The 26,005-nt window shown below is 55.0% G+C and overlaps 2 protein-coding genes across 8 annotated transcripts; one reads left to right on the top strand and one right to left on the bottom strand.

Annotated features, from left to right (window-relative positions):
* LOC100738684 (malignant T-cell-amplified sequence 1) lies at positions 561 to 1,374 on the bottom strand. Its single transcript, XM_003482845.3, has one exon. It carries the CDS (start codon positions 1,248 to 1,250, stop codon positions 705 to 707), a length of 546 nt encoding a protein of 181 aa, XP_003482893.1. The 5' UTR covers positions 1,251 to 1,374; the 3' UTR covers positions 561 to 704.
* Positions 1,594 to 25,981, top strand: AKR1E2 (aldo-keto reductase family 1 member E2). Of its 7 annotated transcripts, none has more exons than XM_021064075.1 (13): positions 1,594 to 1,682; positions 4,105 to 4,202; positions 5,746 to 5,877; positions 12,800 to 12,886; positions 15,553 to 15,720; positions 17,191 to 17,307; positions 17,946 to 18,023; positions 19,683 to 19,805; positions 21,605 to 21,702; positions 23,788 to 23,860; positions 24,145 to 24,228; positions 25,202 to 25,284; positions 25,551 to 25,977. In XM_021064075.1, exons 4-13 carry the CDS (start codon positions 12,848 to 12,850, stop codon positions 25,591 to 25,593), a joined length of 906 nt encoding a protein of 301 aa, XP_020919734.1. In that variant the 5' UTR covers positions 1,594 to 1,682; positions 4,105 to 4,202; positions 5,746 to 5,877; positions 12,800 to 12,847; the 3' UTR covers positions 25,594 to 25,977. The 7 variants fall into 7 exon arrangements, 5 of the variants coding, with proteins under 5 accessions (XP_020919734.1, XP_013835805.1, XP_013835806.1 ...); XM_013980351.2 differs by having other exon boundaries at positions 1,604 to 1,741; XM_021064076.1 differs by lacking the exon at positions 1,594 to 1,682 and adding an exon at positions 2,180 to 2,364.

Raw genomic sequence — 26,005 nt, 5'->3', positions numbered from 1 at the left:
CACAAGTCACACATCCATCTAAAAATGACTCAAAACCATGGGTTTCTCATTTTCCATGGGTTCCTAAATAGAGAAGATCCTGCTTGGCCTTAGGCCCCTGCCCCGCTGTAAAGGAATCAGAAAGAGACCACATTGAGAGGCCTGGACCAAGCAGCACTTTCCAGTCATGAAGCAAAGGGGCGGACAGAATTCTGCAGGCAAGTCGGGAGCAGGCTGTGTTTGTTGGGTGGACAACCGGTCATGCCTGCTGTACACTCTTTACTGGTTTGGTTTCTAGCACTCATCCCTTAAACGGTCGTAGAGAGTCGTTTGGGGCTCTCTCCACTCATTTTCTTCTCAACGTTTCACTCACAACTCAGGTCTGTTTAACTAAGTGCACGCTCCTGACGTTGAAATGTTTTTCTACGATACTTTACCTGCTTGAAAGGATAGCTGTTTAGACAAGACAGTCCATCTCAACTGGTCACCCCTCCGTAAACACACACACAGAAACCCAGAGGCATACACACTCACACAGGCACACACACACACACACCGTGACACAGACACAGACACAAGGATTCGTTCCAAAGCTTTACTCCCGCCCTCTTCTTTAGCGTCTGTGGAACTGCTAACCCGAGGTGCTGTCTTCGCGCCACCGCACAGACACAAACACAGCGCCCGCACGAGGTCCACGTGGAGCGCAGGCGCACTTCTCCCGAGGCTCACTTGTACGTCTTCATGTGCCACAGCCCGTCATTTAAATAGTGGATGTTCTCAATCCCGATTCCCTTGTTGACCTTCTCGATTTCTTCCGCGGACATCTTCATGACTCCGACACACAGGGCGTGCTGCTTTCCTTCGGCCATGATCGCCACCACCGTATCCGCGGCGGCGGGGTAGAGCTTGGCCCCGGGAGAGGTCAAGCCTGGACACATGATGTTGGCCCCGCTGAGCACGAACTTGATGGCTCCCTTATCGACCTGCTGGCGGGGCAGGATGAAGGGGTATTTGTGGAGCAGCCTCAGCGTCGGATAAAAGGGCCCTTCTCTTTGTCTGAAAAACAGTAACTCTCCGTTCACCGTGAGGATCTCTATGTGCTCGTGGCACCGCACTATTTTCACCGGATCCTTCTTGGGCATGATTTGATTCAGCCACGGCTCGATACCTGGGAACTGCTCTATCAGCTGGTTCTTAATACCCTTAATGACGGAAGTTTTCAACTGGATGCAGTTGGACACATTCTCTTTCTCATCGAACTTCTTGAACATGATCCAAGGTGAAAAAGGCGACGCTCGGGGAGAAAAACGAAGTACCGACACCGGCGGAGACGCTCACGGCAGACGGCCGGCAGGGACGGTCCGGGCGGCTGTCGTGCGCGGCTGTCGTCCACCGGAAGAGGCTGCGCTTTACGGCTCCCGTGAAATCCACTTCCGCCCTGGGGACCCGGCGGCGCGCCTGCGGGCCGTTAGGGGTCGGCCGACCCCCGTGCGCAGCGGGCAGATGAAGGGGTGGGACTCGAGGAGGACGCCGAGAGGGAGCCGTGGTTCTTGCGGCGGGAAGGGCAGCGTGGAGGGGGCCGGACTTTCATTGTGGGGGAGTCGAACCGCCCTCCGTCCATGTACCCACGCCCGAGACCTGGGGGCGAGTCTCCACGGATGAGCCCTCCTCCTCCGCGCGGTCACTGCCAGGAGTCGAGGCCGGTTCGTTCCTCGTCCACGGTCTCTCACGCCCTCTGAGGTTACCGACCTGTTTGGTGCAGGTTGGTAAACTTGCAAACGCTTGCTGCCTGTCACCTGCCGAATTCGGCCCTCCTGCCCGGGAGAGGAGAGGCTTCGTGGCCAGGAGGCGTGCACATGTTGTGGGATTTCAGTCCTTTAAAAGATACCCAAACTCACTTTATGGCCTGGAAGACGGGCTCTTGGTGAATGCAAGTGCTCCTGAAAAGAATGGGCAGCCTGCTTTGTTTGGGTCCAGGGTTTTTCTGTTCTTAACTGATTATCCGTGCACTCGTTCTGTGCAGTTACTGAGCAGCATATTGAAATCTCCGTGACTGTGCATTTCTTTCCCTTTTCAGTTCTACCAGCTTTGGATTCTTTTTTTGGCCTTGCCTGGGGCGTCCGGAAGTTCCCTAGCCAGGGATCAGAACCTGTGCCCAGCAGTGACAACAATTATATATATTTTCCTTTTTCTTTTTCGGCCTCATCCGTTGCAGATGGAAGTTCCTGAGCCAGGGTTGGAATGAATTTGAGCCGCAGCTGCTGGTGCACCACAGCGCGAACTCTGAGTCGACCATCTTAATGAGGCAGTGTGGTCGGGTGGTTCTGCGTGCTGACCCTACAGCCCGGGAATGACTGCTGCTCCATCACTTACTAGACTGAAATCGTGGGAGTTAGTGAGCTTAATCTGTGTCTTAGTTTATTCATCATGAGTGTGTGGTTAACAAGAATACCCATCTCCTGTGGGTTGGGGTGAGAATTGCTTGAATTAATACTTGTAACAAATAGGTTTTAAATATTTGTCATAGCTGTTATTATTACATTAACATCTAAAGAGTTACATGAATATTTTAATACACTCTTTGCATAGGCCACAGTACTGCTGGCCCCACGTATGAGCTGAGTCTGTGTTTTGCCTCCAAATCCTATGATGAGTCACATTTCCAGACATTCTGGTTATTTTATAAGCAGCTAACCTTCTCCATTATATATGGATTTTATGTATTTATCTCTTATAGGCTATTTGTCTATCCTTTGTTATTGAGGGTTGTCCCCTTGTTTCTATGTGTGGAGTTATACACAGGAGCAGCATAAAGCAGATATAGAAATTCAGGGGAGAAATAGGCATTACTGACCTGTCTGTAGATGCCTGACAGCTGAATCAGAAATGATCTGACCTAGACCTGCCTGCTATGAAGAATGCCCAAGGGATTTTTTTAAGTGAAGCTGTTTTAGGCAAAGGACCCTGAAAAAGTTTAGCCTGGAGTTCTATAGCAACGAAAAATCTGTTTGAAGCTAATTATTCTTACCTGAAATCATGCTCTTAATTCTGTACCTTGTGACCCTTCCTCAGGTTGTACTTTTTCTTAGCCCCCAAGCATCTGTTTGCTGTCCACCTTGAAAAGGGACAGGGAGTGCTAGTTTTCCTTCTAAATTCTTTAGTTAAAAAAATGAAAAAAAACAGAGTTCCTGCTGTGGCGCCGTGGGTTAAGAATCCAACCGCAGTGGCTCGGGTCACTGTGGAGATCGGGGTTTGATCTCCGCCTGGCACAGTGTGTCAAAGGATCCTGTGTTGCCCACAGCTGTGCTTCAGAGTCCGTCCCTGGCCCAGGAACTTCCATATGCCACCGGTGCAGCCATAAAGTTAAAAAGAAAAGAAAAACCTCTTTGTAGACCTGCTCTGAAATCATAGGGCCTCGTTCTTAAACTTTACAGAAGAACCTAGGTCTTTGAGGCTGGCATGCATTAGCAAATGAAAAAATATGATACACAGGTGTTGCTTTAAACACACTAGTATGTTAAAACATTACCACATATTCTGATTAAATAAAGTGAATTAAAAATTAATTAACGTTATGGGTTTTTAAGAGAAGAAGGGACATTATGGCACAAAACTCAGCTTTTCTGGCCTGGGGAGTACTACCTCCTAAGTTTTATCAGCCCCCTAATACCACTTTATTTCCCCATGAAATCGGAATAATACACTGTATACTTCACAAGTTGTATTGGGTAGTTATAAGGAGTAAAAAATATAGTATATAAAGGACTTACCTAACAGTTGGAAACAGGGTAAGTATACTTTAGACTGATAATTTGCAAAGTACCCCTTATTCAGTAGTTAAAAGATCTAAGATTATTCTATATATGTAAAAATTTTACAGAAAATTACCATAGCTTTGGATAATTCACTAAATCAAATAGTCAAGAGATTCTGGAATTCAATTTTATGTCAGTAATGTCAAGGGAACGTGTAATCGAGACATGATTGTGTTACAAAAATGAAAAAGCCAACTGAGAACGACTCTCAGGTTTCTCAAATCTCCAAATTGCCAGTGTAATTCCCATACCTGGGTTATTTTAATAGTTTCAGAGAGTTGGCCTTAATACAGCTTTGTCTGCATTTTAGGAGATGACCACCAGAGGGCAGGATACCCCAACTATGAAGTCTATGTGCAGTCACCAAAATTGAAGCTCTGTATTAGAAGGAATATTCTCAACTAATAGGTAACTTTCTTCCTCAAGTGTATTTCCTAAATAAATAAAACTGTCTCTACAGAGTCACCAAATATTTCCCAATTTCAGGTAAAGCACATTCTAAATAGTAACCTACTTGATTTATAATTTGTAAATAAAAATTATAAGTAATCTGCAATAATGTAATTCTAAAATGATATCTACTAAAACAAGATTCAGCCCTACATTTTTGGCCTTTTGATTTTTTTTTTTTTAATCTTTTTAGGGCCATACTCACAGCATATAGAGGTTCCCAAGCTAGGGGTGGCATTGGCCTACACCACAGTCACAGCAATGCCAGATCCAAGCCACGTCTGCAACCTACACCACAGCTCATGGGAACGTGGGATCCTTAACCCACTGAGTGAGGCCAGGGATCAAACCTGTGTCCTCATGGATGCTAGTCAGATTCATTTCCACTGAGCCACGATGGGAACTCCTGAAAGAAATATTTAAAATGCTTTTCTCTCTTTGCTTTAATGTATGAACTATTTTTAAAAAAGTTATGTGTATTGTAAAAATAATCTCAACAACATCCAAAATGTTTTAATTATGTCATCTACCTCATTGCTCCATTCCACAGGTTAACACTGCTAAGCTGCTCATATACTCCAAAGATGTGCTCTGTGTACTGAGTGTATAGATGGATGGGCAGAACGTGAGGCAGAGTCCCCACACCTGTGCGGGGGTGGGGTGGGCTGGGGATGCCCGGACAAAGGGCCCTGCATGGGAGGGGTGGGCAGCGGGCCAGCCAGGATATCAGGGGTTCTCATTCTCAAAGCAGAGCCCCCAGGAGGGTTGAGCTGTGGCCTGTGGGTACCGAAACCTGCCTTCTCCTTTGGACTCTGCTCACCTCTTGGGCCCTGGGCTGATCCCTGACTCTCCTGGCCTTAACACAGGACATGTCAGCCCCACTCAGTGTGGACATGGGTTGGGCTCCTGACGCAAGGGTGGGTGAAGCAGGAGCCTCTTTCCCACGTGCTGACTCAGTGCAAGGCAGCCGGCCTCACATCCAAGTCCACCCAAGGGCTGACACTCGGGCCCACAGATGGTGCAGGCCCAGGACCCCCCCCTTCACTGCACGCATGCTCAGTGTGCCAACGGCTCCCACTCTGTCGTTACTGCATGTCCCCAGCGGTCCAGGCTCTGAGACCCACGGGCCACCTCACTTCAGTCAGGCTGGCCGGAGCCCTGGGACATGAAAGTCACGGAAAACACCCCCCCACACACACACACATCCTGCTGTCCTGGTCCCCAGACCCCTCCCAGGGCCAGCTCAGTGCAGGGCTGAGTAGAGGACCTGGAGGTGGCAGAAGACACGAGTTGGCAGCTCCCACTCCCTCCTCCACAGCGCCCCCCCGCTTCCCTGGCAGGACCCTGGGACACGCTGGAGGTCCAGCCGCGTCCTGGCTGGTGTAAGGGGCTGGAGGGGCCCCAGGAGGTGGCCCCACAGTGAGGACTCAAGGCTGTGGGGGTGATTCCTGGTCTTAGGGAGCCCCTCCCAGGCACTCAGGGCATTCCCCCTCTTTTATAGATGAGCCACTTGGCTCTAGTGCTCGGGGTCACTCAGGTCTCAGTGACCAAGCCCAGTCAAACTGAGAAGTCACCTCAAAGGCCATGCTGTGCACAGGAGCCCAAGAGGCGGCCCCTGAGCCCAACCCTGGAGGTGAGTCCCTGTGGATGGGGGCACATGAGGAGGAGGCAAGGGCTTGGCAGGGTCCCTGGGTGAGGAGAGCTCTGGGGGGCTGAGTGAGGGAGAGGGGTACCCACGGCGGAGGTCCTCTGGGCCAGATCACAGGGCTCTGATGCCCAGCTAGGATCGGGGCCACTGCAGGTTGGGAGCGGGAAGGTGCAATCTGGGTAGTCTTCTCAGCCGCAGCATTGGCGTGGGGAGAGCTTAAGTGGTGTGTCATCCACCCAAGGGAAGGAGGACACTGCCTGTGCCCTCCGTGTGCTCCGAGGGCTGTGGTGCCTGCTCAGGAGGGGTCTGCGCCCAGAGATGTCTGAGTGAGGGGACCTAGGGGACACCCCACCGCCCGGATTACCAGGGTGCTTTTGTCCATTAGCTCTTGTCCACCAGGCCTCCTGCCTGCTGGAGCTGTGCCTGCAGCCCCTGAGACTGGGGGCTTGGGGCTGTGCAGCCATCGCAGGCAGCAGTGCTGGGAAGGAGGTGCTGCTGGAAGCTGAGCTGAGGCTGTGGACTGGGGAGACTGAGGAGCTCGACCCCCAGAAGAGTGGGAGGGTGCGTGGCAAGGTCAGCAGCAGCCCTGCACTCTTCAGGGTGCCCTGTAATAGGGTGCAGCTTTAGGGGCTTCTTGGTTCCTTTTGTGGCTAAGGATTGGGGAGCCCTGGGAGGGGCTGCAGGGGTGCTGCAGAGTCGGGCTTGGCATCTGTCCTTGGCCATCAGAGGACTCAAGGGCAAAGCTCATGTTGGTCTCCACTTCGGAGCCAGGCTGCATGTAACGTTCCCGGGACTCGGGGTCCTATGGTCTGTGGACTTGGAGCTGCCTCTGGCCCTGGCTCTTCGATGGGCGCCTTGTGGCTGCATGAAGGGCTGGCCGTGCAGTGGTCAGAGCCGTGCAGGAGTGGTGCTCTGGGGTGCCTGTGGCACAGGTGGCAGGGACCCGCCCCAGAAGACAGGAGGGAAGTTCTCCGAGGACAGCAGTGGTAATGGGCAGGGCTGCGTGACCATGGCAGCGCAACTCAGCAAAACTGAGTTGGAGCTTGGACCAGAGAGCACAGGGCGCCCCAGGCTGTGAGCGGAAAGTCAAGCCATAGACCACTCATTTCTCACGTGTGACATGACATATATTCTCAACAGCAAGAGTGTTTCAGGTGAAGTGGAATCCGAGAGTAGCCTGGGCTCCAGGTGGGGCAGAAAATGCCCAGGCAGCTGGGTCTCCTCTGGCTTGTGCTTGCCTTCCCACCACCCGGGCTCTCTGTGCCCGCCGGTGCCAGGGCTGCCTGCCGGTGCCAGGGCTGCCTGGGAGAGGACTTGGTGAGCCAGAAAAAGAGGCGGCAAGGGAGCCCAGAGTTAGAGAAGGGAGGAAGTCATAGGGATTAGAGCGAGATGAATGGAGCAGAGGAGCATTCCTGGGAAACAACCTAAGATGACTAAAAGGTACATTTCCTCTATGTAAAATTTAAAATATAAAGTCTAATAAATCATCAAGTATATGAAACAGAAACAGAACTTTTGAAAAAAAAAAAAAATTTGTCCCCCCGGGCGGGGAGGGAGCTCCGGTGCGGAAGCTGCCAGTGTTCACCGCTCACCGCTCGGGGCTGAGGCTGGGAGCTGCCGCGCTCATGTCAAAATGTGTGCAGAAATACAAGGGCCAAGAATAGGACGGTCGTGAAGCAGCAAGTTGGAGGAGAGACACTACTAGACTGAGACTTTTATTAAGCACCAGCCAACAGGGCAGGGGGCAGTGGAGTAGGCACAGGTCCCGCGCAGCGTCCCACACACTGCTTTCTTCCGGGGTTTCGTCCTCGGGCACCTCTGGTCGCACCCGAGGGACAGCTGCACTGGTTCACAGGGCGCCCTTGGCCTAGAATGTGCCTCCCGAGGGAGGGCGCCCTCTCCTGGCGGCCCTGTGTAGGGTCCTCATCATGGAGCGGGGAGCGGCTGAGGTCCTGGCAGGTGCAGGCACCCCCGGCGCAGTCTCACTGAACCCGTCTTCACGTCACCAGAGGAGGCCGCTGCTGCCCCACTTCACGGAGGCGCAAACTGAGGCTTCCCTGGTCACTGCGTCTGTCTGACTTCAGAGCCTGTGCCCCGGCAGCAGGTGGCACCGTCCCAAGCAAGGCTATCTGCCCGGTCGCCCCCTCCCTTCCCCCCCTCCCCGCCCCCGCGCGTGGTCTTTCCATTGGTGGCGTTTTCCTTGTTGGACACCAGAGCCACCCTTTGCCTTATGGCTCCTGGCCTCCTCCGACACCTACAACAGCGGTTTCCACCCCGGGATTCTGAACACGTCTGCTGTAGAGGCTTCCGCCTCCACTGGGATTTCCTTTTTAAATCATAAAGTGCTATTTTAAATACAGGCAAAAAGGCACAATTAATCAGTCCCCACTTAAAATATGTGAAACAGACGCAAAAAGCCACATATTACATCGTGTCATTTATAGAAATAATCCAGTCGAGGTAAAGCCACAGAAAAAGACACATGAGCCGCTGCCGAGGGCTCGGGGCTGGGAGGGGGAGGGAGCGGCTGCCTTGGGGACCAGCCTTCCTTTTGGGGAGAGGAAGAGAGGCTGCAAGTGGACAGGGTGCCGGGTGCACAGCATATGGGGCTCTTAATGCCTCTGAACCGCACAATTTAGTCATTACAAGGTTATATTTTATTGAATCTGAATTTTAATGCACAAAATGTTAACATTAAATATAGCTCTGGTGCTGGGGAGGCGCTGGGTGTGGCCTCAGCTCCTTGGGTCGGGAGGGCAGAAATGCAGCAGAGGATTCAGCCGAGGATGCAGGGGCCCAACCCTCCGGGGGTAGCTGTGGAAGCAGCCCCAGCTCAGAAGCTGCCCAGGAATGGGCTGGGCCCTTGGCTCTAGCTCTGGGCGACCGGGGTCTGCAGTCAGCAACTGAGTCAGCTCTTGCGCCCAAGGGCCCAGGAGAGGCAGTCTGCCGGGCGATGGGTGTTCGAGGCCAGTCTTTGCTCCTCCCCTACAGCAGCCCCTGCGGGCTCCTCCCCGAGTGGCCTAGTAGGGACCCTCCTTCTCCACCCGGTCGCAAGTGCTTCCTCGCCCCAGGCTCGGCTCTGCCTCCCTGGGCTCCTGGTCCTCCCACGCAAGGAGGAGGAGGTGGGCCTGGGGCTCCAGGTCTGGGCCACGCAGCCTGCGCTGCTCCTAAGCCATCAGCTGCTTGAAGGGTGACAAGCCCATGGGCCACTCACTGGTCCAGCCCGGGGCCCGGGAAGGAGGAGACGGTGCTGGGGGTGGAGGGTGGGCAGCAGAGTCGGAGCCTGGCTTTTCCTTCCACTGGCCCCTGTGGGGGCTGGGCTCCGGCTTCCCCCTGCCACCCAGAGGCCATCCCCCCACCCCACTCGGCGGCCAGGCGGAGGCCACAGAGAAGGTCCACCGCAGGAGGCTCTGACCACCTGACCTCCTCCCAGGGAGGCCTGGCCACCCCTCTGCCCACCCCTCCCACCCTGGACCCTCAGTGCCAGGTGGGCAGGGAAGGCTGCGCCTGCTCTGCTCACGGCACACAGCAGCTCTCCACGGGCAGCTGGGCTCCGAGGCGGAGGTGCAGCCCTCCGTCCTGGGTGGGCCCTCAGATTGGGGAGGGGGCAGGCAGGGCGGGGCTGCAAAGGGGATGGATTCTCAGGTGGCTCTGAGCCCCCAGCCTCCCCTCTGCTCCCTGGGGCCTGGGACCACAGCCCCCCAACTCCTTTCCTCCTGCAGGAGAAGCTCCCCCCTCCCCCGCCTCAGTGCTCTAGCAGGAACCGCAGGACCTTAGGGAGCCAGGGTTCTGTCCAGCACCTCCCTCAGGCCCCAAATGTCACCACCGTGGAGAGGGGGCCCTCTGTCATTGCCTGCTCACTTCTTCAGTTGTTCCCAGGGCCTGTCCTCCTGACAACAAGGGCAGAGGGACCCCCACCCCAGGGGAGGTCAGGAGAGCCTCACATGTGTCCACTACCTGCCATGGCGTCCAGGGGGACTGGCGGACTCCAGACCTGAATGGAAGCCCCTCTTGGGGGGGGCAAGGGTTTTGTCTCCTCTGTCCACTGAGCTCAGCTAAGTGCCTGGCAAGCGCCTGTGCACGGCAGGTGCTCTGTACTCTTGCTGCCATGCAGCTTCTCAGATGTCTGCGTCAACCTGGAGCCCTCATCCCCAGGGATCCCCACTCTGGCCACACCCGGGACAGGAACACTGTCCCCAGACAGAGCGTGAAAGCGCCTTTACAAGCGTAAGAGCCTCACCCGAGGTCACAGGGCAAGTGAGGCTTGAAGCACAGGGCATCTAAGAACGGCCACGTCCTCTCCAGAGCTGGACACAGGCTCGGTGCTCCTGGTGCCTCGCACCACTCAGCCCTGGCAGGATGCCTCTGAGTTTGGACCTTGTAGCACCCCCGTTTCCACAGGAGCAAACCCAGGAACAGAGAGGTGACGGGAATTCCAAAGACACACGGCTGTGCCACAGAGGGGGAAAGCGCCCCCCTTCTCTCCAGCAGGCCCAGGACCTTCCGAGTGTCAGTGACATTTCAGCAGGTACACAGAGGTAGCATCCAGCTTAGGGGTGACCTGTCTTCATGCAGGGGTGGACCAGGGCCGGGGGCGGGGGGGGGGTCGAGTGAAATAATGTATGTTAACAGCAGGAAAGTGAAAAAATACTCATGGCCATTATGTGAAGTCAGAGCAATATATAAAGAATTTTCCCCCAAATATATGAAAAGCAGTTGTGCAACCGGCCAGGGAGGAGCCGATTGGTGGAGGCAGAGGGAGGGAGGAGCCCGACTCCTGGCCATTGAGACCCGGGCCACTCGAGGGCAAGGCCCCAGCCTGAAGCCCCACAGCCTGCTGCCCACCCCCAACACGCGGGGTCTGCACAGTGAGGACCTCACCAGCCTCTGCTTCCGGGCGTCATTAGGCCTGTAACAGTCAAGACCACGAGACCCCAGGGGTGACGCCACATGTGACCAATGTACAGACTCAGAGGTGGAAGGCTACAAACCAGGGAGGGATGGGAATGTAGCTGGCATTCAGCTCAAAACAGGCGTCGGTTCTGCCGTGATCTCCTGAGAGACACCTCCCCTCTTGGCCTCGTGTCCTAGTTTGTCCCTTGGGGAGGCTGAAATGAAATTCGCTCCTCGCCTTCTCTCGCATGAAACTCTCCAAGGACCCCCCACATTTAGAATCAGGCCCCCAAGGGCCTTATCTTGCTCCCCTAAGCGGCCCTCTGTGTCCGGGTTCGCAGGCACGTGTAATCCCTCCCCCAGAGGGTGGGTTCAACTTAGACACTGGCTTCTAACCAACAGAAGAGGATAAAGGTAATGGGCTCTCACCTCAGAGGACATACAGAAAGTCAGTGACCCTGTCTTGCTTGCTCTGTCCTGAGTACCCCCTGCCCACCATTGCAAAGAACCAAGAGAGGGCTCAGCAACTGACCTCCAGGCAACCTGAACCCTGCAAATAACATGTGGGCAACCGGGAGGGGGGGGGGTGGCTTTGGGAGCAGGGCCCAGTGCCCTGGAGACCGAGGGGCAGAGGCTCCCAGCTGAGCAGAGCCTGGAGGCTGGTCACAGAAACTGAGATGCTTATTCTTGTAATGCTTGTTCTTGAAAGCCACTGAGTTAGCATGATGCTGTCACAGGGCAACAGACTTGCTAGTACTTCCTTTCAGGCTGAGGATCTGACCCTGCCCTCTCCCCTCCCTCCTCCCCACGCGCGCGGGCTCTAGTCACCCAGGCCGGCTCTTGTCCTACCTCCTTCCCGGGCCAAATTCTCCTCTGCACCTCTGGGCCCCACGCCGCTGGCAGATGTGCCCAGGGCTGGCGCCTCTGGTCGTTCTGGTCACCAGGAGCTCCTGGCCCTCTTTCCCGCTCCCAATTTATTTCCCTAGAGCACGTGCTCTCCTCTTGCGCACGGATTTGCTTTTCTGCTTTGGTCCACCTCCCTGTAGGGTCTCTGAGTTCCTGGGCGGGGCAGGGACCACGTGGGGCCTTTCAGCCCCACCCACAGACTTCACAAGACCCCAACTCGGGGTGAGTGCTGAGAGCACAATTGATGAATGAATAATAAAAGGATCTCGGGGCCCCTTCCACCCTCCGAGCAGCTCATTCTGTGGAGATGGAGGCTAATAATAAGAGGAGGCAGGGGGACACCCAGAATGACCCTGGGTGTCCTTTCCAGAGCCAGTTACTCCGTTGACGACAATGGGCACAACCGCCCTCTGCTGGTCAGCGCCAGCACTGCGGCGCCGGGCAGGAAACAGAAATTAAAACACATCCTTGCAGGGTCATCAAGTCAGTGAGGTCCCTGTGGGCTCTAGGGGTGGGGGTGTCAGGGGACCTCGCATCCTGCATGTATTTATTTTGGCAAGTCACCAATGGAGAACCAAGGCCAAAAACTCTTCTACGAGCCTGTGAGACTCTCGGGGTCCGACCCAACACATCAATTTGTGGAGGAGGAAGCAGGCCTTCCCTCCTATCTCTTGGGAGGGTGGAGTAGGAGTGTCGCCATGGGAGCAGGACTGTCGGGGGCTTACCCTCCTCCAAGGCACTCATTGGTGGACACAAGGCCCCAGATCCTGTCCTCTTCCCGCTGCCCTGGGACTGCCCTGGCCCAGACGACCCTGGGACCTCCGGATCCCTGCTCAGCAGCCGGCATCTTCAAGTCCGGAAGCAGAGAGCCGCTGGAGAGTTGCTAGAAGACGGGCGGTGGGTCGGCTCCTGCCGAGGTCCCGATGCCCCGCGCCGGTGCCGGCGCGTGCGCACAACCACTCCCGGACGCCCAACCAGCGGCCTCTGCGCTCGTGGGCGTGGCCACTGCCTGAGTGCCCCGCCCACTAACCAGCTACCTCCGCCAGTCAGCCAATCAGGCCACCTGTGTCCGCCACGGTGCCGCCCCCTAAACTGGCTGTCCCCTTAGGTGGCGTCCCTCTGGAGTCGCGCGGCAGCCCCAGACCTGATCTGAACAATGGAGAAGATACCTGTCCTGGGCCTGGGCACCTGGCAGGTGAGGCAGCCTCGCCGTCCGGGAGGGGCGGCGCCTTTCCTTGGCGCGCGCTGACGTGGGCGGGGGGCACCTGCGGGGCCACCTGGGGTGGGGGCACCCGCCTGGACCCCTCGGAGGAGACGCCTGCCGCAGCCTCCACAGGACCAGCTGGTCGCCCGCACCTGCCCCCCCCCCCGGGGGGGGAGGGCTCTTGCTGTGTTTGAAAGATGGAATATTTAGGCAGCAGATTTTCTGAAAATGAGGGTTGTCCTTATGGTATTTCATATTGAGTCCCAATCATAATTATTCAGAAATAATGTCTGGGAAAGTCCAGAAGAAAAGGTTGTCCAGCTTGAATTTGGGCAGGAAGATTGGCAGTTACCTGACAGATCAGAGCAGCAGACAACCGGGAGATGGAGAAATGTCTGTCTCAAAAAGACAAGGAAACGCTGTCATCGCCAACTTAATTTTGAAAAGAAACTTTGAAACTTTGCCTTCTTCTGGGTGTGAAAACCTGATAGCGGAGGCACTTTGGACCTTTTTCTCTACTTTGGACTTTCTAATTGCTGTCAGGACTTTAGACACAGCACTAACTAAAAAGGCTTTCCTATTTGCTTTAAAAAAAATGCAGAAAACCCCTTAGGTTTTGATAAAAAGATACTCATTTAAGAAGTCACATAGGAAGTTATTGGATGGGTAGGAATTAGAATGATCAACCCTTGCTCGTTAAAATATTATTCAAATTATTTCTTCTATTCACTTATCAACTCGTAGAGGTCAGGAATGTGGTTTAATTCATCGCGGTTTGGCAGAATGAATTGGAATTATTTCCTCTTTTTCTTTTGTTGGAAGGATTTTGTTATAAAGTGGGGTGAATTCTAACCTGTAATTTTTTTGCAGCTATGTGTGTGTTGTATTTAATTGCTTCATTTTAAAAATAATTACAGGACAGTTCAGTTCAATTATAGAACTTTACTTCTTAAGTTTTTCTAGGAATTTTTCCATTTCATTCCAAATTATCAGCTTCTAGTCATTGATAATAGTTTCTTATATTTTATTTTATTTCTTTCTTTTTACAGCCGCACCTGAGACGTATGGAAGTTCCCAGCCTAGGGGTCAGATCAGAGCTGCAGCTGGGCTACGCCATAGCTGCTTGTGACAGCACCAAATTCTTAACCCACTGAACAAGACCAGGGATCAAACCAGCATCCTCACAGAGACAACATCGGGTCCTTAACCCACTGAGCCACAACGGGAACTCCCAGGTTCTTAGATGTTAAATCTCTCTCTCTTTTTTTTAATCTACATGTACTGCTTTTCTTTCATGTCATTTATTTACTTATTTATTTTTTCCTTCTTCCATTTTTTTTATTACTCAAATGAATTGATCACATCTGTAGTTGTATAATGATCATAACAATCTGATTTCACAGGATTTCCATCCCACAGTCCAGGCACATCCCCCCACCCCCCAAACTGTCTCCTCCAGAGACCATAAGTTTTTCAATGTCTGTGAGTCAGCATCTGTTTTGCAAAGAAGTTCCGTCCGTCTGTCCTTTCTTCAGATTCCACATGTCAGTGAAAGCATTGGATGTTCTTTCACGTCATTTAAAACAATCAGTCTTCTCAGTCTTGTCAAAAGTTTGTCTCCTTGGGAATTCCTGCTGTGGGTTGGCATCAGGTTAAATCCAGCGTTGTCTCTGTGGTGTTGCAGGTTTGATCCCCAGCCTGGTGCACTGGGTTAAGGATCTGGTGTTTCTGCAGCTGCAGTGTTGTAGGGCGCAAATGCAGCTAGGATTCCCTCCCTGGCCTGGGGAACTTCCATATGCCTTGGGTGTGCACCCCCCAAAAAAAAAAAGTTTGTCTCCTTTATTAAGGGGTTTCAAAGAACTAACCTCTGGCCTTGTCGATTTTCCCTACCCATTGTTGATACTCATTCTTATTTTCATTTTCTCTTCCCTTGTAATTTCTCCGTGGTCCTTCTAACTCGAGATGGACACTGGGTTCATTAGCGCTCAGCCACTCTGACCATGTTCTTGTTACGTGAAGATCCTTGTACTGGTGCGTCTTGTGGGGTCATGTGACGTTCACGTGAGAAAGCGCCTTGTGAGCTGCGAAGCCCTCTGGGAACGCTGGGTGCAGTGATCCCGCGCCCCATCCTGTGCCTCTTCCCTGAGTTCCAGGCCCCTCGCCTGCTTGAGCAACCCTGTTTCAGGGAGCCTTCTTTCCCACACGTCCACACTCTGTTCCTTTGGGTTCTGGCAGATGCTCCGTGGGATGGATTACCTTTGAGCGCACCTGTCTAGCTTTACCTCTGGGCTGACGGGCTTTGTGGGGTGGGGGTGCGTCTATTACCTCCTTGCATCTCATTCATGGTCATTGTTCCTCCTAAATCCATTTATTCCTTTGTCCAGCCTGGAAGCACAGCATCTAGCTCAGTTATTTACAGGCACTAAAATGACTGAAAATGTAGCATTTCCCCACATAAGTAAAGGAATTTGATCGTAGATAATCTGTGAATTCTTTCCGAACGACACTCCCTAATTTTACGATGGACTCATGTACCGAGGCAGTAGCGTCCTTTTGCAGCTACTGCTGATGCTGCATTGTTCTAGCGTGAAAGGGGCAGGCCTGGGCCAGGCTCTCCCGAGTGTTGGCCGATTACTTCTGCTTCATTCATTCTGTAGGCCGCTCCGGGGGAGGTGACGGAGGCGGTGAAAGTGGCCATCGACACGGGCTATCGACACTTCGACTGCGCCTACTTGTACCACAATGAGAACGAGGTCGGAGTGGGGATCCAGGCCAAGATCGACGAGGGCGTGGTGAGACGGGAGGACCTGTTCATTGTCAGCAAGGTAGGACCCCCTGCGAGAGGGTAGGGCGCAGAGCCCCCCTGGGCTGGGCCGAGAGGGGGTGGGCACGGCACGTGGGGGGCTTTCCGTCTCCTCCCAGCAGAGGGTGACTCCATCCCTGCTTGAATGGGGATGTCCGTGAGTACTGCTTCAAGAATACATGCAGAGCTTTTACAAATATTTCAGGAGTTCCCACTGTGGCTCAGCGGCTTAAGAACCCAGCATAGCTTCTGTGAGGATACGGGTTCAATCCCTGGCCTCTATCAGTGGGTTAAGGATCACCCAGGGGCGTGATCGAAGGCACAGGTCGAAGATGTGACTTGGATCCGGTGTGGCTATGGCTGTGGTGTAGGCCAGCAGCTGCAACTCCGGCTAGACCCCTAGCTGAAGACTTTCCATGTGCTGTGGGTGGGGCCGTAAAAAGACAAAAAGATGAGACTGGGGATCTGACGTGTCCTGAGTGATTTCCCGGCCTCCGTTTCCATAATTGGCAGGATGTACGGTTGCTTCAGTAGTGGATTTGCTCTTCTGGGTCACTCTGAGTTACTCTCGGTGCTTCATCCGTGCTGTCTAAAGCTAGCTTGGAGGGCTGCTCAGGAAGAGGCCTCGGGGTGAACTTGACTGATCTCCTGATCATTATGTGGGTGTCGGTAACGGGTCTTTCGCAGGCTCGCCCCTAAGTTGGTGACAGGTGGCTCTGAGTGGATCAGAGCCAGCCGTGGAAGTGTCATCTCTATCCTCGAAATTTGGAAGTCACGGAAATATAACTTAAAAAAAATAAATCATGTAAATACCATCGAGAGAGTACTGTTGCTGACAGTGTGATGCATTTAGTTCCAGTTTTCCTCTCTCTCTTTTTAATACACTGTGGTTTGTTTTTGTATCTTTCAATCCTCTTTCTTTTACTTATTTTTGTTTTTTGGTTTTTTTTCTCTTGCTGTGATGGAGCCTTCAGATTAGCTTCCGAGGGAAACAATGCTGACAAAAAGAAATTACAAATTTTCTACCTAGCAGAGGGTATGGATGGAAATATCTAAACGTACTCAGTTTAACCTGCATGTTTATGAGCCCAAGTGATGGTAGAGAACCTTTAATATGAATTCTCTTTAAGTGGGAAACACAAGATAGAAATTCTTCTGACTTTTTTTCCTCAAATCTTTTCTGCCTGTGGGCATTTTGGGGGTTTGGTTTTGCTTTGGGTCCCAAAGAACCAGACAGCCCTCCTGTAAAGTACTTCCCAGTGTCGTCCAGGTCCTCCAGCGGGCATCAGGCAGAAGGGGCCCCGCCTTGCCGTTCCCTCCCGGGGGTGTCCTGGAACCGTCTGAGGTAGCGCCCCTGCCCTGTTGTCTTTATTGCCATCGGGTCTTGGATGTCATGTGCCCTCCAGACCCTGGTTTGTGGGATCAGGCGAGGTGTGTTAACATGAGCCAGGCTGTGGGCATGTGTGTCACCGCTTCCGTCCCCTCCCTGTAGCTCTGGTGCACCTGCCATAAGAAGTCCCTGGTGAAGTCGGCCTGCACCAGGAGCCTGAAGGCCTTGAAGCTGCAGTACCTGGACCTGTACCTCATACACTGGCCCATGGGCTTCAAGGTACCGCACAGGAGCCGGGAGACACCCGTGGGCAGCCCCTGCTCCCTGGTCACGTCGCACTGGGCGGTGGAAGAGCCGGGGCACGTGGGGGCCACTTACCTCCAGCACAGCCACCCTGTGGCTTGAGGCAGCGGCCAGATCAGCAGCTGCAACGGCTCTGAGTGCCGGCTTTAGGTTTCACCATTTCCAAGGCCTCGCTCTGCGCGGGCAGCCCTGTACTGATTCTCTCTTCCTTATGTCTCCCCACGACGGGGATTCTTAGCAAAGAAGGGGAGATGCTAACGCTGGACCTGGGGGGCTGAGCTCTCAGGTGGCGCAGGAGGGAAGACAGGCCCCCTTTCCCCATTCTGCGCCCGAAATTGCCAAACGGTGTCCTGACAATGGGCCGGGATTCAGGGTCTTCCATTCCTACCCCGTGGGGGGTGGGGGCAGTGAAGCTCAAGGCTGGGGGGGGCTTTGCCCACCATGCCTCTTAAGAGACCCCAGCCCTCGGTCTTGCAGAGGTGGAGGCTGGAGAAGGGCAGCCGCCATGGGAGTCACATCCAGGCTTCCTGACCCCTGGCCCAGTGTCCCTCCCTGGCCTCCCTCCGCTGCCCTCCACTGGTCACGGTGAGCTCCTTTTCTTCTGGTTCTCACAGCCGGGGGAGGTGGACTTGCCTGTGGACCGCAGTGGCATGATCGTCGCCAGCAACACGGATTTCCTGGACACGTGGGAGGTGAGCTGGGCCTCTCCCCGCCCCTCCATCCTGCCGACGGTCTCTGGATGGGAAGCCACGCGGCCTGGGGCTGCCTGCGGCCTGGGGACGGACATTATAGAAAATATGAAAAGTTGGGAGTTCCCATTGTGGCACAGCAGAAACAAATCCGACTTAGGAATGATGAGGTTGCGGGTTTGATCCCTGGCCTTGCTCGGTGGGTTGGGGATCTGGCGTTCCCGTGAGCTGTGGTGTAGGTCGCAGATGCGGCTCAGGTCTGGCGTGGCTGTGGCTGTGGTGTAGGCCAGCGGCTGTGGCTCAGATTTTACCCCTGACCTGGGAACCTCCATATGCCACGGGTGTGGCCCTAAAAAAAAGAGACAACAACAACAAAAAAAGTATAAAAAGTATAGACCTTACAAAAAGTATAAGGAGGACAATTTGAAGGCCCGCTTCTCCACCCGCTGGTGACAGCCACTGCTGCTGTGGCGTGGGTCCCTTTCACTCTGTGAGCGGCTCAGAACAGCAGCTCTGGCAGCTGGGGACATTTGGGGTGAGGCTGGGGGAAGGGTTCCCGCCTTGAGCCAGAGTCCAGAGGAAGAGTGACCAGGCCAAGGCAGACGGGGAGCCTGGGAGTCAGAGGGAGTGGGGAGGTGCAGGGCAGGGCAGGACAGTCTGAAAGGAGCGTGGGGCCAGGGGGTGGGTCCTGGTGACACAGCTTCTACAGCTTCTAGCCTGGTGAGCATGAGCAGGTGGGTGAGATCCTGCACACCCATGGGGGGCATGTGGGGGGTTGGAGGCGAGCACGTGGCAGGTTCATGCTGGGACTTGCTGAGTTCAGGAAGATGGGGTTCAGGAACCCCTCGTGTGAGATTGTGGGGAAGAGACAGGAGGGGTTGGGCCAGGCCCTCTTCTCCTCCCTTTCACTTAAAGGGTGAGTCAGAGCTTCCCTGAGGTGTCTGGGCTTCAGGGCCAATGTGGGGCCCATCCCGTGCACTGCCCTGCCCTCCTCAAGGCTGTTTGTGTGGCTGAGTGAGGGTCCCGGGGACTTCAGGGATCACAGGTGCACACAGCCTCTGGTCACCAGCCTGTGGCCGCTCAGGACTCATCGCTGACCGCTCCTGGCACCAGGCCTCGCTCTTTCTGAGGCTGAGGGCCTGTCCGGCTGGCTGGTCAGTGAACAGCCCTGGAGCTCCTGGAAGTATTAAATGGCAGTGGACTAGGAGCTGTGGACACAGCGTGGTGCTGAAAAGACTGCAATCCAGGCAGAAGCCAGGGGAGGGGGCAGGTGAAGGTGGCGGCGGACACCCCCGCAGATGCCAGGCAGACCAGAAGAATTCGCAGTAGCGGGAATAACAGTGTCTGCACTGCGCTGGGTTTGCGGATGCCAGCCCTTAGCCAGGCACTTGTGTGCACTTGTTGGCATAACCCTAAGACAACCCTGTGGTGTGGACACGGTTGTCCCCAGTTTGCAGGTGAGGAGACTGCGGCTGGGTGGGGTCACCCAGTGTGCCCAAGACCCCAGCTATGTAGTGATGCGCTGGGAGCAGGCCCGAGTGCAGCGGCGCTGATGAAGCGTCAGGGAAATATTGTCACACAGCGGCCAGGGTTTCACATGCCGTGCGGACGATCAGCGGGGCTGACGGGCCCAGACGCCCCGAGGGTCTGTCTTCCCTTTAGGCCATGGAGGACCTGGTCATCGAAGGCCTGGTGAGAGCCATCGGGGTGTCCAACTTCAACCACGAGCAGCTGGAGAGACTCCTGAATAAACCCAACCTGAGGGTCAAGCCAGTGACCAACCAGGTGAGCAGGGGACCGGCTTAGAGGCTGTGACAGTGGAGGCGGAAAAGCCGTTTCTTCCACGAGGCCCCGGGAGGAAGCGTGGAGCATGAAGTAGGCATTTCCCCCAGTGGCTGTCAGAGTCGTGGCTGGCGGAGGGGTCAGCCGGAGAAGGCGAGGAGGCAGGGGACCTCCTGTAAAGGCGGGGCTGGTGAGACGGGGAAGGGCCCCGGGTGGGCTTGGCTTCCCACGTGCAGCAGCAGGCAAACCTCCAGGGGCGTTAGACGTGGCCAGGGCCCCAGAGGCCCTGATCCCCCCTTAGGGATGCGGCTGGAAGGCGGGTGGGTTTCCTGGAAAAGCACAGGGACCCCTCCACTCTCTGGCCGTGCAGATGGCCACCTGGAAGGCGGGGAAAATGACGGGCCCTCAGCCCAGATTCACGGGTGCCGCTGAGACGTGCAAGAGACACGATGTGTGTGGGAGGGGATATTGTGCCCTCGGCGCTGGCTGGCTTCGCCCACAGAAAGAGCATTGCTTTGCAGCACTTTGTGTTAAACCTTTGCTTAAAGTGTTAGGTGCATACAAAAAAGCGCACCCGTGACAAGAGAGCTTGAAACATCCCCATAAGCTGAGCTCAGCTCTGACCAGCATCCGGGTCAGGAAACAAACATGACCAGCCCCCCAGAAGCCCTCTCCTGTTCTCCCCCCACCCCCACAAAGGGCAGCGGCTCTTCTGATGGCCGCAGCATCAACTCGCTTCAGAGCTTTCTGGGAGCCACGCGGTACCCCGCATGCTCAGTTGTGTCCGGCTCCTGTCCCTCCGCATGGCGCCCATTAGACTCCTTCACAGCCTCGTGTGGCCGCGGGTCACCTGTCCTCTCTGCGGCGCCCCCGTGGGAACACAGCACGGTGTCCATTCTGTCCTCGAAGGAATACAGAATAGACCATCAGGTCCTACTCTTTTCTCTGAATAAGCCCTTTCATCAGGGGCAACAGACACAGAGAAGCACGTGGGTCTTGAAAGGCAAGGCCCTGCGCGTTCCCACCAGCAAGCGCGCTCACACACCAGCAGCCGGAGCAAGAAACAGAACACTGTCCAGCTCTGGAAGCTGGAGGGTCTGTCTCCTACACAGGGTTGTGGACCCCCCGCCCCGGGACGCCCCCCCCCCCAGGTTTTCAGGGAGCCGGAGGCTTCCCTTTCGAGGGGGTTCCTGGTGGTCTCTGATGCTCTGGAAGGGAGCATCTATCAGGTCCACTCCTGGCCTGGGTCGTACAAGACCCAGTGCGGAGGGGGCAGGGGTCTGCTCTCCAGCTTCTCAGAATGTCCACTGGGCCAAGGGACAGGTGTCTGTCCCCTGTGAATCCCAGCTTCCCTCATTTCCTCAAAAGATATTTATTGAGCCCCTTCTGAATGTCCAGCTTGTTCTAGATGCTGAGGAGACATCTGTGAACAAAACAAAATCAGACCTGAATCCCTGCCTCTGGCGCTTACATCCTAGCTGCAGCAGATAGACAGGAGCAGAAAGTACAAGATATGTAAGATGTCACCAGTGATACCCACGTGTCACAGGGGGTGGGAGGGCTGTGGTTCCTACCCAAAGTGATGAAGAAGGGCCCCCCGGAGCAGCTGATGCTCGAGTGGTCCTGATGCAGGTGTTCACAGCGGGCTGGCCTCTCGGGGACCACAGTGCAGCACCTCTACTTCACAGGCGCAGACACTCCAGGGGGGCCCCCCAGCCCATCAATGGCAGAGGCAAGGCAGGAAGGCAGGGCCTCCCTTCAGATGGACTGTTGGTCAGTGACCTTGGTCTTCCCCTTTGTAGATCGAATGCCACCCATACCTTACGCAGAAGAAGCTGATCAGTTTCTGCCAATCCAGAAACGTGTCCGTGACTGCTTACCGGCCCCTTGGTGGCTCCAGGTAGGAATGGGCCAGGGGTCGAGATCGAGGCCCAGCCGGAAATAGCTGCACCCTCCCGTGTAACTGGGATAGTTAGCAGAGGGTTTGCAGAGGGCGTGGGCAGGGTGTGAAGTGACCCCAGGCCCCAGAGGAGGGACCATCAGCGCCCTGGGCACGTGGACTCAGGAGGGGCCCACGTCGAGGGACGCCCCAGCTGGGAGCGACCAGCTTGCTGACTCTTGACCCGTACAGATGCACTCCTGGGCCTTGAACGGGCTGCCTCCCAGACGCCTCCATCCCACAGAATCCCAGTGCCCCGTGTCATCTCCCAGAACCTGCACCGTGTCCTCTGCTCCACGGCAGCCACGGGGCCACCACCCACTCGGCCCCTCAGACCAAAAACCTGGAATTCACCCTTTCTGATCCCTCTGGGCCGATCCATCGGCAAGACCCCCTGATTCTCTGCCGCAGAGCTCGGGATCTGTCTCTGATCTCTGCTCCGTCTGCCCTAGCGAAGTAAGGAGTCTCAGGCGGTAGAAGCAAGAGCTAGACCAGACCTGCCCAGCTCCCACCACTGTCCACACGGTCTCAGCGAGGAGCCATCCCCGTACAATAGTGTCCCTTTCTTGCTTAAACATCCCCCAATTCTCTTTGTTTTTTTTTTGTCTGTTTGCCTTTTCTGGGGCCGCTCCCGCGGCATATGGGGGTTCCCAGGCTAGGGGTCTAATCAGAGCTGTAGCTGCCAGCCTACGCCTGAGCCACAGCAACGCGGGATCCAAGCTGCATCTGCGACCTACACCACAGCTCATGGCAACGCCGGATTGGATCGTTAACCCACTGAGCAAGGCCAGGGAGGGAACCCACAACCTCATGGTTCCTAGTCGGATTCGTTAACCACTGCGCCACGACGGGAACTCACAAAAGTCCCTCAATTCTTGACGCAGCCTGCGAGTCCCTGCTGGTCTGGTCTCTGCCTATTCCTAGCATCATTTCTTCCTGCAAACACTTTGCACGGATCATCTGAAATTCCTTGCGATCCTGGACAAAACATGTACCTTCTCATCTCCGTGCCTTTGTTTACAGTGTTCTCTTTACCTAGAAATCTCGTTATCTTTTTTTCTGAAATCTGGTTAACTCCAACTTCTAATGCAAGGCTCAATTCAGCATCGCCTCCTCCAGGAAGCCCTCCTGATGTTTGACGTTGGTCCACAGCCTTGTCACACTATCTTGTCCTTATTTTCTTCTCGCTCTCTCCCACATGTCAAGGCTCCAAGGACCACATCTAACTCCTGAGTCTCGGTGGCTGGGATGTGTTAAGGGCCCAGAGAGGCTGAAATTACTTGGTTATTACCCGTGTGTTTCCTATGTGAGATGGGGCATGTGTATTTGAACTTGGTAGTTGCAGGGGCGTTCCTAGAAGGCCAGGTCGGACTCTGCAGCCGAGCTTGGGGCAGTGGAACCTTTGGCGGGGGGAGGGATGCCAGGAAGGGGGCCAGCTGGAACCCGGGCTCAGGGCAAAATGAAAGGGCTCCTTCGTCCACTGTGATGGCTGTTTCTAGCGCGGTGCTTGAAACATAGTAGCTGCTTACGTGACCTTCCCTGGTAGATGGTCTCGAGCGGCCGAGGGCCTGACCCCTGACCCCTGCTGGACAGAGGCTCAGGGACAGAGCGTGGTCACCATCTTCACACTGTGCACTAGCGTTTCACAATCTCAACTTCTTCTAGGTATTTCTGAAATTACCGTCACCGACAATTATGTATCAAGGCTCATCAGTGATTCGGTGTCTTCCAATAAGAGTAAAGAGGTCAGAGGGTCTTTAAATGGTCAGAGGGGCCAAAGCCTGGCGGACTCGCTGCCTCGTATGTGCCGGCGCTGCCGCCCGCTTCTCGAGCAAAAGCACCAAACACACCTGAAAAGCAGCCTGTCACTGTCTCCGCTGAAACCTTAGCAGCGGCTTCTCTGACCGCTCCTCTGAGTTGCTTACACGTATGACGCTGAGCAGGTGTTACGACCACACAAAGTACATCCAGGTCTCCGTTTGGAGAAAGGCTTGGTTTTTTCTGACAGCTGCTCTCATAGCCCCTGCCCTGTGCTCTTCTCCCTAGTGAGGGGGTGCCCCTGCTGGAGGACCCCGTGATCCAGACTATCGCGCAGAAGCACGGGAAGTCTGCAGCCCAGGTAGGCGGGGCGCTGGTCCCTGCCCTGATGTCCCGGTTTGGGGGCTGGACCGCCTTAGTGAGTTCTCCTTAAGGCGGGTCCTCTGAGCTTCTCCCGCTGGAACAGCTCTGAAAACGCCGGTTTGGTTCCTAAAAGGCTTTGCAGTGAAAGAGCTTGGAGTGAAGCTCCTGCCGTCCCCTGGCTTTGGCGCTTGCCCTGCACAGTAGCGCGGGCACCGGAGGGAGAACGCTGAGCTCTGCCTCCAGCAGTCCCCGCTGATTTAGATTTTTTTTTTCCCCCTGCAGATTTTGATCCGGTTTCAGATCCAGAGGAATGTGATAGTGATTCCCAAATCTGTCAACCCAAAGCGGATTCTTGAGAATTTCCAGGAAAGTGTCTCCTCCTGTCCCTTTGGAGGGTTTGGGGTCCCGTGTCAGCTCTGGGGCCGAGCAGGACGAGGGTGGGGGGCCCACCAGAGCCGGAAGCCTCGCCCTCTGTGACTCTGACACCTCGACGCCGCCACTGGGGAGGGGGCAGGATGAGGCCCCAGGAGCGAGACAGGCCCTTGTTGCCGCCTGGGGTCCTGTGAACGAGGTTGAAAGGGAAGCGCAGAGGTGATGGGCTGCAGGGGTGCGGGCAGCCGGAAGCCCGCCCCCCGCCCCCAGGGCCGCCCCGTAATGCCCTGCCCAGGCTGCCCAGCCGAGAGGTCTCTGGACCCTTCCAGAGATGTTCCCTCGCTCCCCTGCACGCAGAGTACCCCGGGCCCCAGCTCTCCCTCCAGGCACAACTTTGGTTGGCGCTGAGTCTCTGATTTCTACTAGACTTCGGGGTGCAGGACCCCCGTGGGCAGAGGCTGGCCCGTGCTCTGTCCCCTCTGAGGTGGACTCGCCGCTCCTCCCCCCTGCCCGCTCCCCCTCCCCGCTCCTCAGCTGGGTTCAGGGTCCCCTCTCCCCGGTGGCCAGTTCCTCCTGTGGCGAGGGCGTGGCCCTCGGGGACTGAGTGGGGATGGCCTTAGCGGGAACAGACCAGTTAGCCTGCGCAGGGACACTGCAAGCGTTAATGGTCCTGGGCCCAAGAGACTCCGTAGATGGTGGGTGTGGAAGAAATAGTTTTGTCTTCTGTTTCTTGGGGGGTTTTTTTCTGGGGGGGTGGAGGGTGGGAAGATTCTGTCCTGGAATGTCCCTTTACACTTGCAGGCTGCCGTCCCCCCGCAGCCTGAGGTGGGCAGAGCCCACGTGCCTTTGGGGGCTGAGGCCCATGTTCAGGGAAGGTCCTGGTGTCACAGGTTGTCACAGGTCACAGGTCCCTCTACCAAAGGCCCACTGACCTGAATCTCCTGTGACTGTTTCCTTTTGGTTCCAGGTGTTTGACTTTGAATTATCAGAACAGGATATGACTGACCTCCTCGGCCTGGACAGGAATCTGCGTTTGTCCGCCTTCCCCATGTAAATACGGCTCCTTTTCCTCCTTCCAAGGGGGCGCAGCGATGTCCAGGGCAGGGCTGTTTGCTGCAGGGGTGTCTCTTATGTGCACCCAGGTGAACCAAACCTTCTTCTCAGGATCCTGTCCTCCCCAGAAGGGCCACTTTCGAGGTGAAACATAAGACTAATTCACTCTACACTAGGGAGTTTAAAAATGGATAACTATGTTTTAAAAGTTTCTCTTAAAAACAGTAATCATTCTCTGTTTTGATTGTTTTTCTGTTTTTCAGAGCTGAAAACCACAAGGATTATCCCTTCAAAGCAGAGTACTGAGACCCTGCTGGGCCAGGCAAATCCTCACCTCTGCCAGGGGCGGGGCCACAGCTTGAGCGGAGTGGAAGGTTCCGGAGAAGCCTGGAGAACTGAGTGAGGTCTGCCATCGGAGGGGAGGCTTGGAGAGAGTGAGCAGTGAACCCCTTAAAGTCTTAAGGCTCCGTGGGGCACACGGTGTGACGGGCTTCTCACAAACCTGCCGCGTGGCCTGTACTCTCCCACAAGGATGTTTGATGGCTCATAAGTTCACATGTTAAAAAAGTGTGTTATGGAAATATTTGATTATCTGTTGCATAGCTAATCTCTCTCTGCTATAAAAACAGTTCTTATAAACATTAACAAAATGATAAATTCCCAATTAAAAAATGATGCTGGAAGAACGCAGTAACTCGCAGTTGTTGATTCCTTACTG

The sequence above is a fragment of the Sus scrofa genome, chromosome 10, assembly GCF_000003025.6.
Source record: "Sus scrofa isolate TJ Tabasco breed Duroc chromosome 10, Sscrofa11.1, whole genome shotgun sequence".
Classification (NCBI taxonomy): Eukaryota; Metazoa; Chordata; class Mammalia; order Artiodactyla; family Suidae; genus Sus; species Sus scrofa.
Note: the sequence above shows the minus strand (reverse complement) of the source record. Positions and strands in the feature narration are given on the sequence as shown.

Excerpts from the sequence above, each read along its gene's own strand:
- AKR1E2 (NM_001044568.2), top strand. The coding sequence starts at position 12,848 with ATGGAGAAGATACCTGTCCTGGGCCTGGGCACCTGGCAG. Across the intron at positions 17,308-17,945 it reads ACTGGCCCATGGGCTTCAAG|CCGGGGGAGGTGGACTTGCC; the intron begins GTACCGCACAGG and ends TGGTTCTCACAG. Across the intron at positions 23,861-24,144 it reads ACGGGAAGTCTGCAGCCCAG|ATTTTGATCCGGTTTCAGAT; the intron begins GTAGGCGGGGCG and ends TTCCCCCTGCAG.
- LOC100738684 (XM_003482845.3), bottom strand. The coding sequence starts at position 1,250 with ATGTTCAAGAAGTTCGATGAGAAAGAGAATGTGTCCAACTGCATCCAG.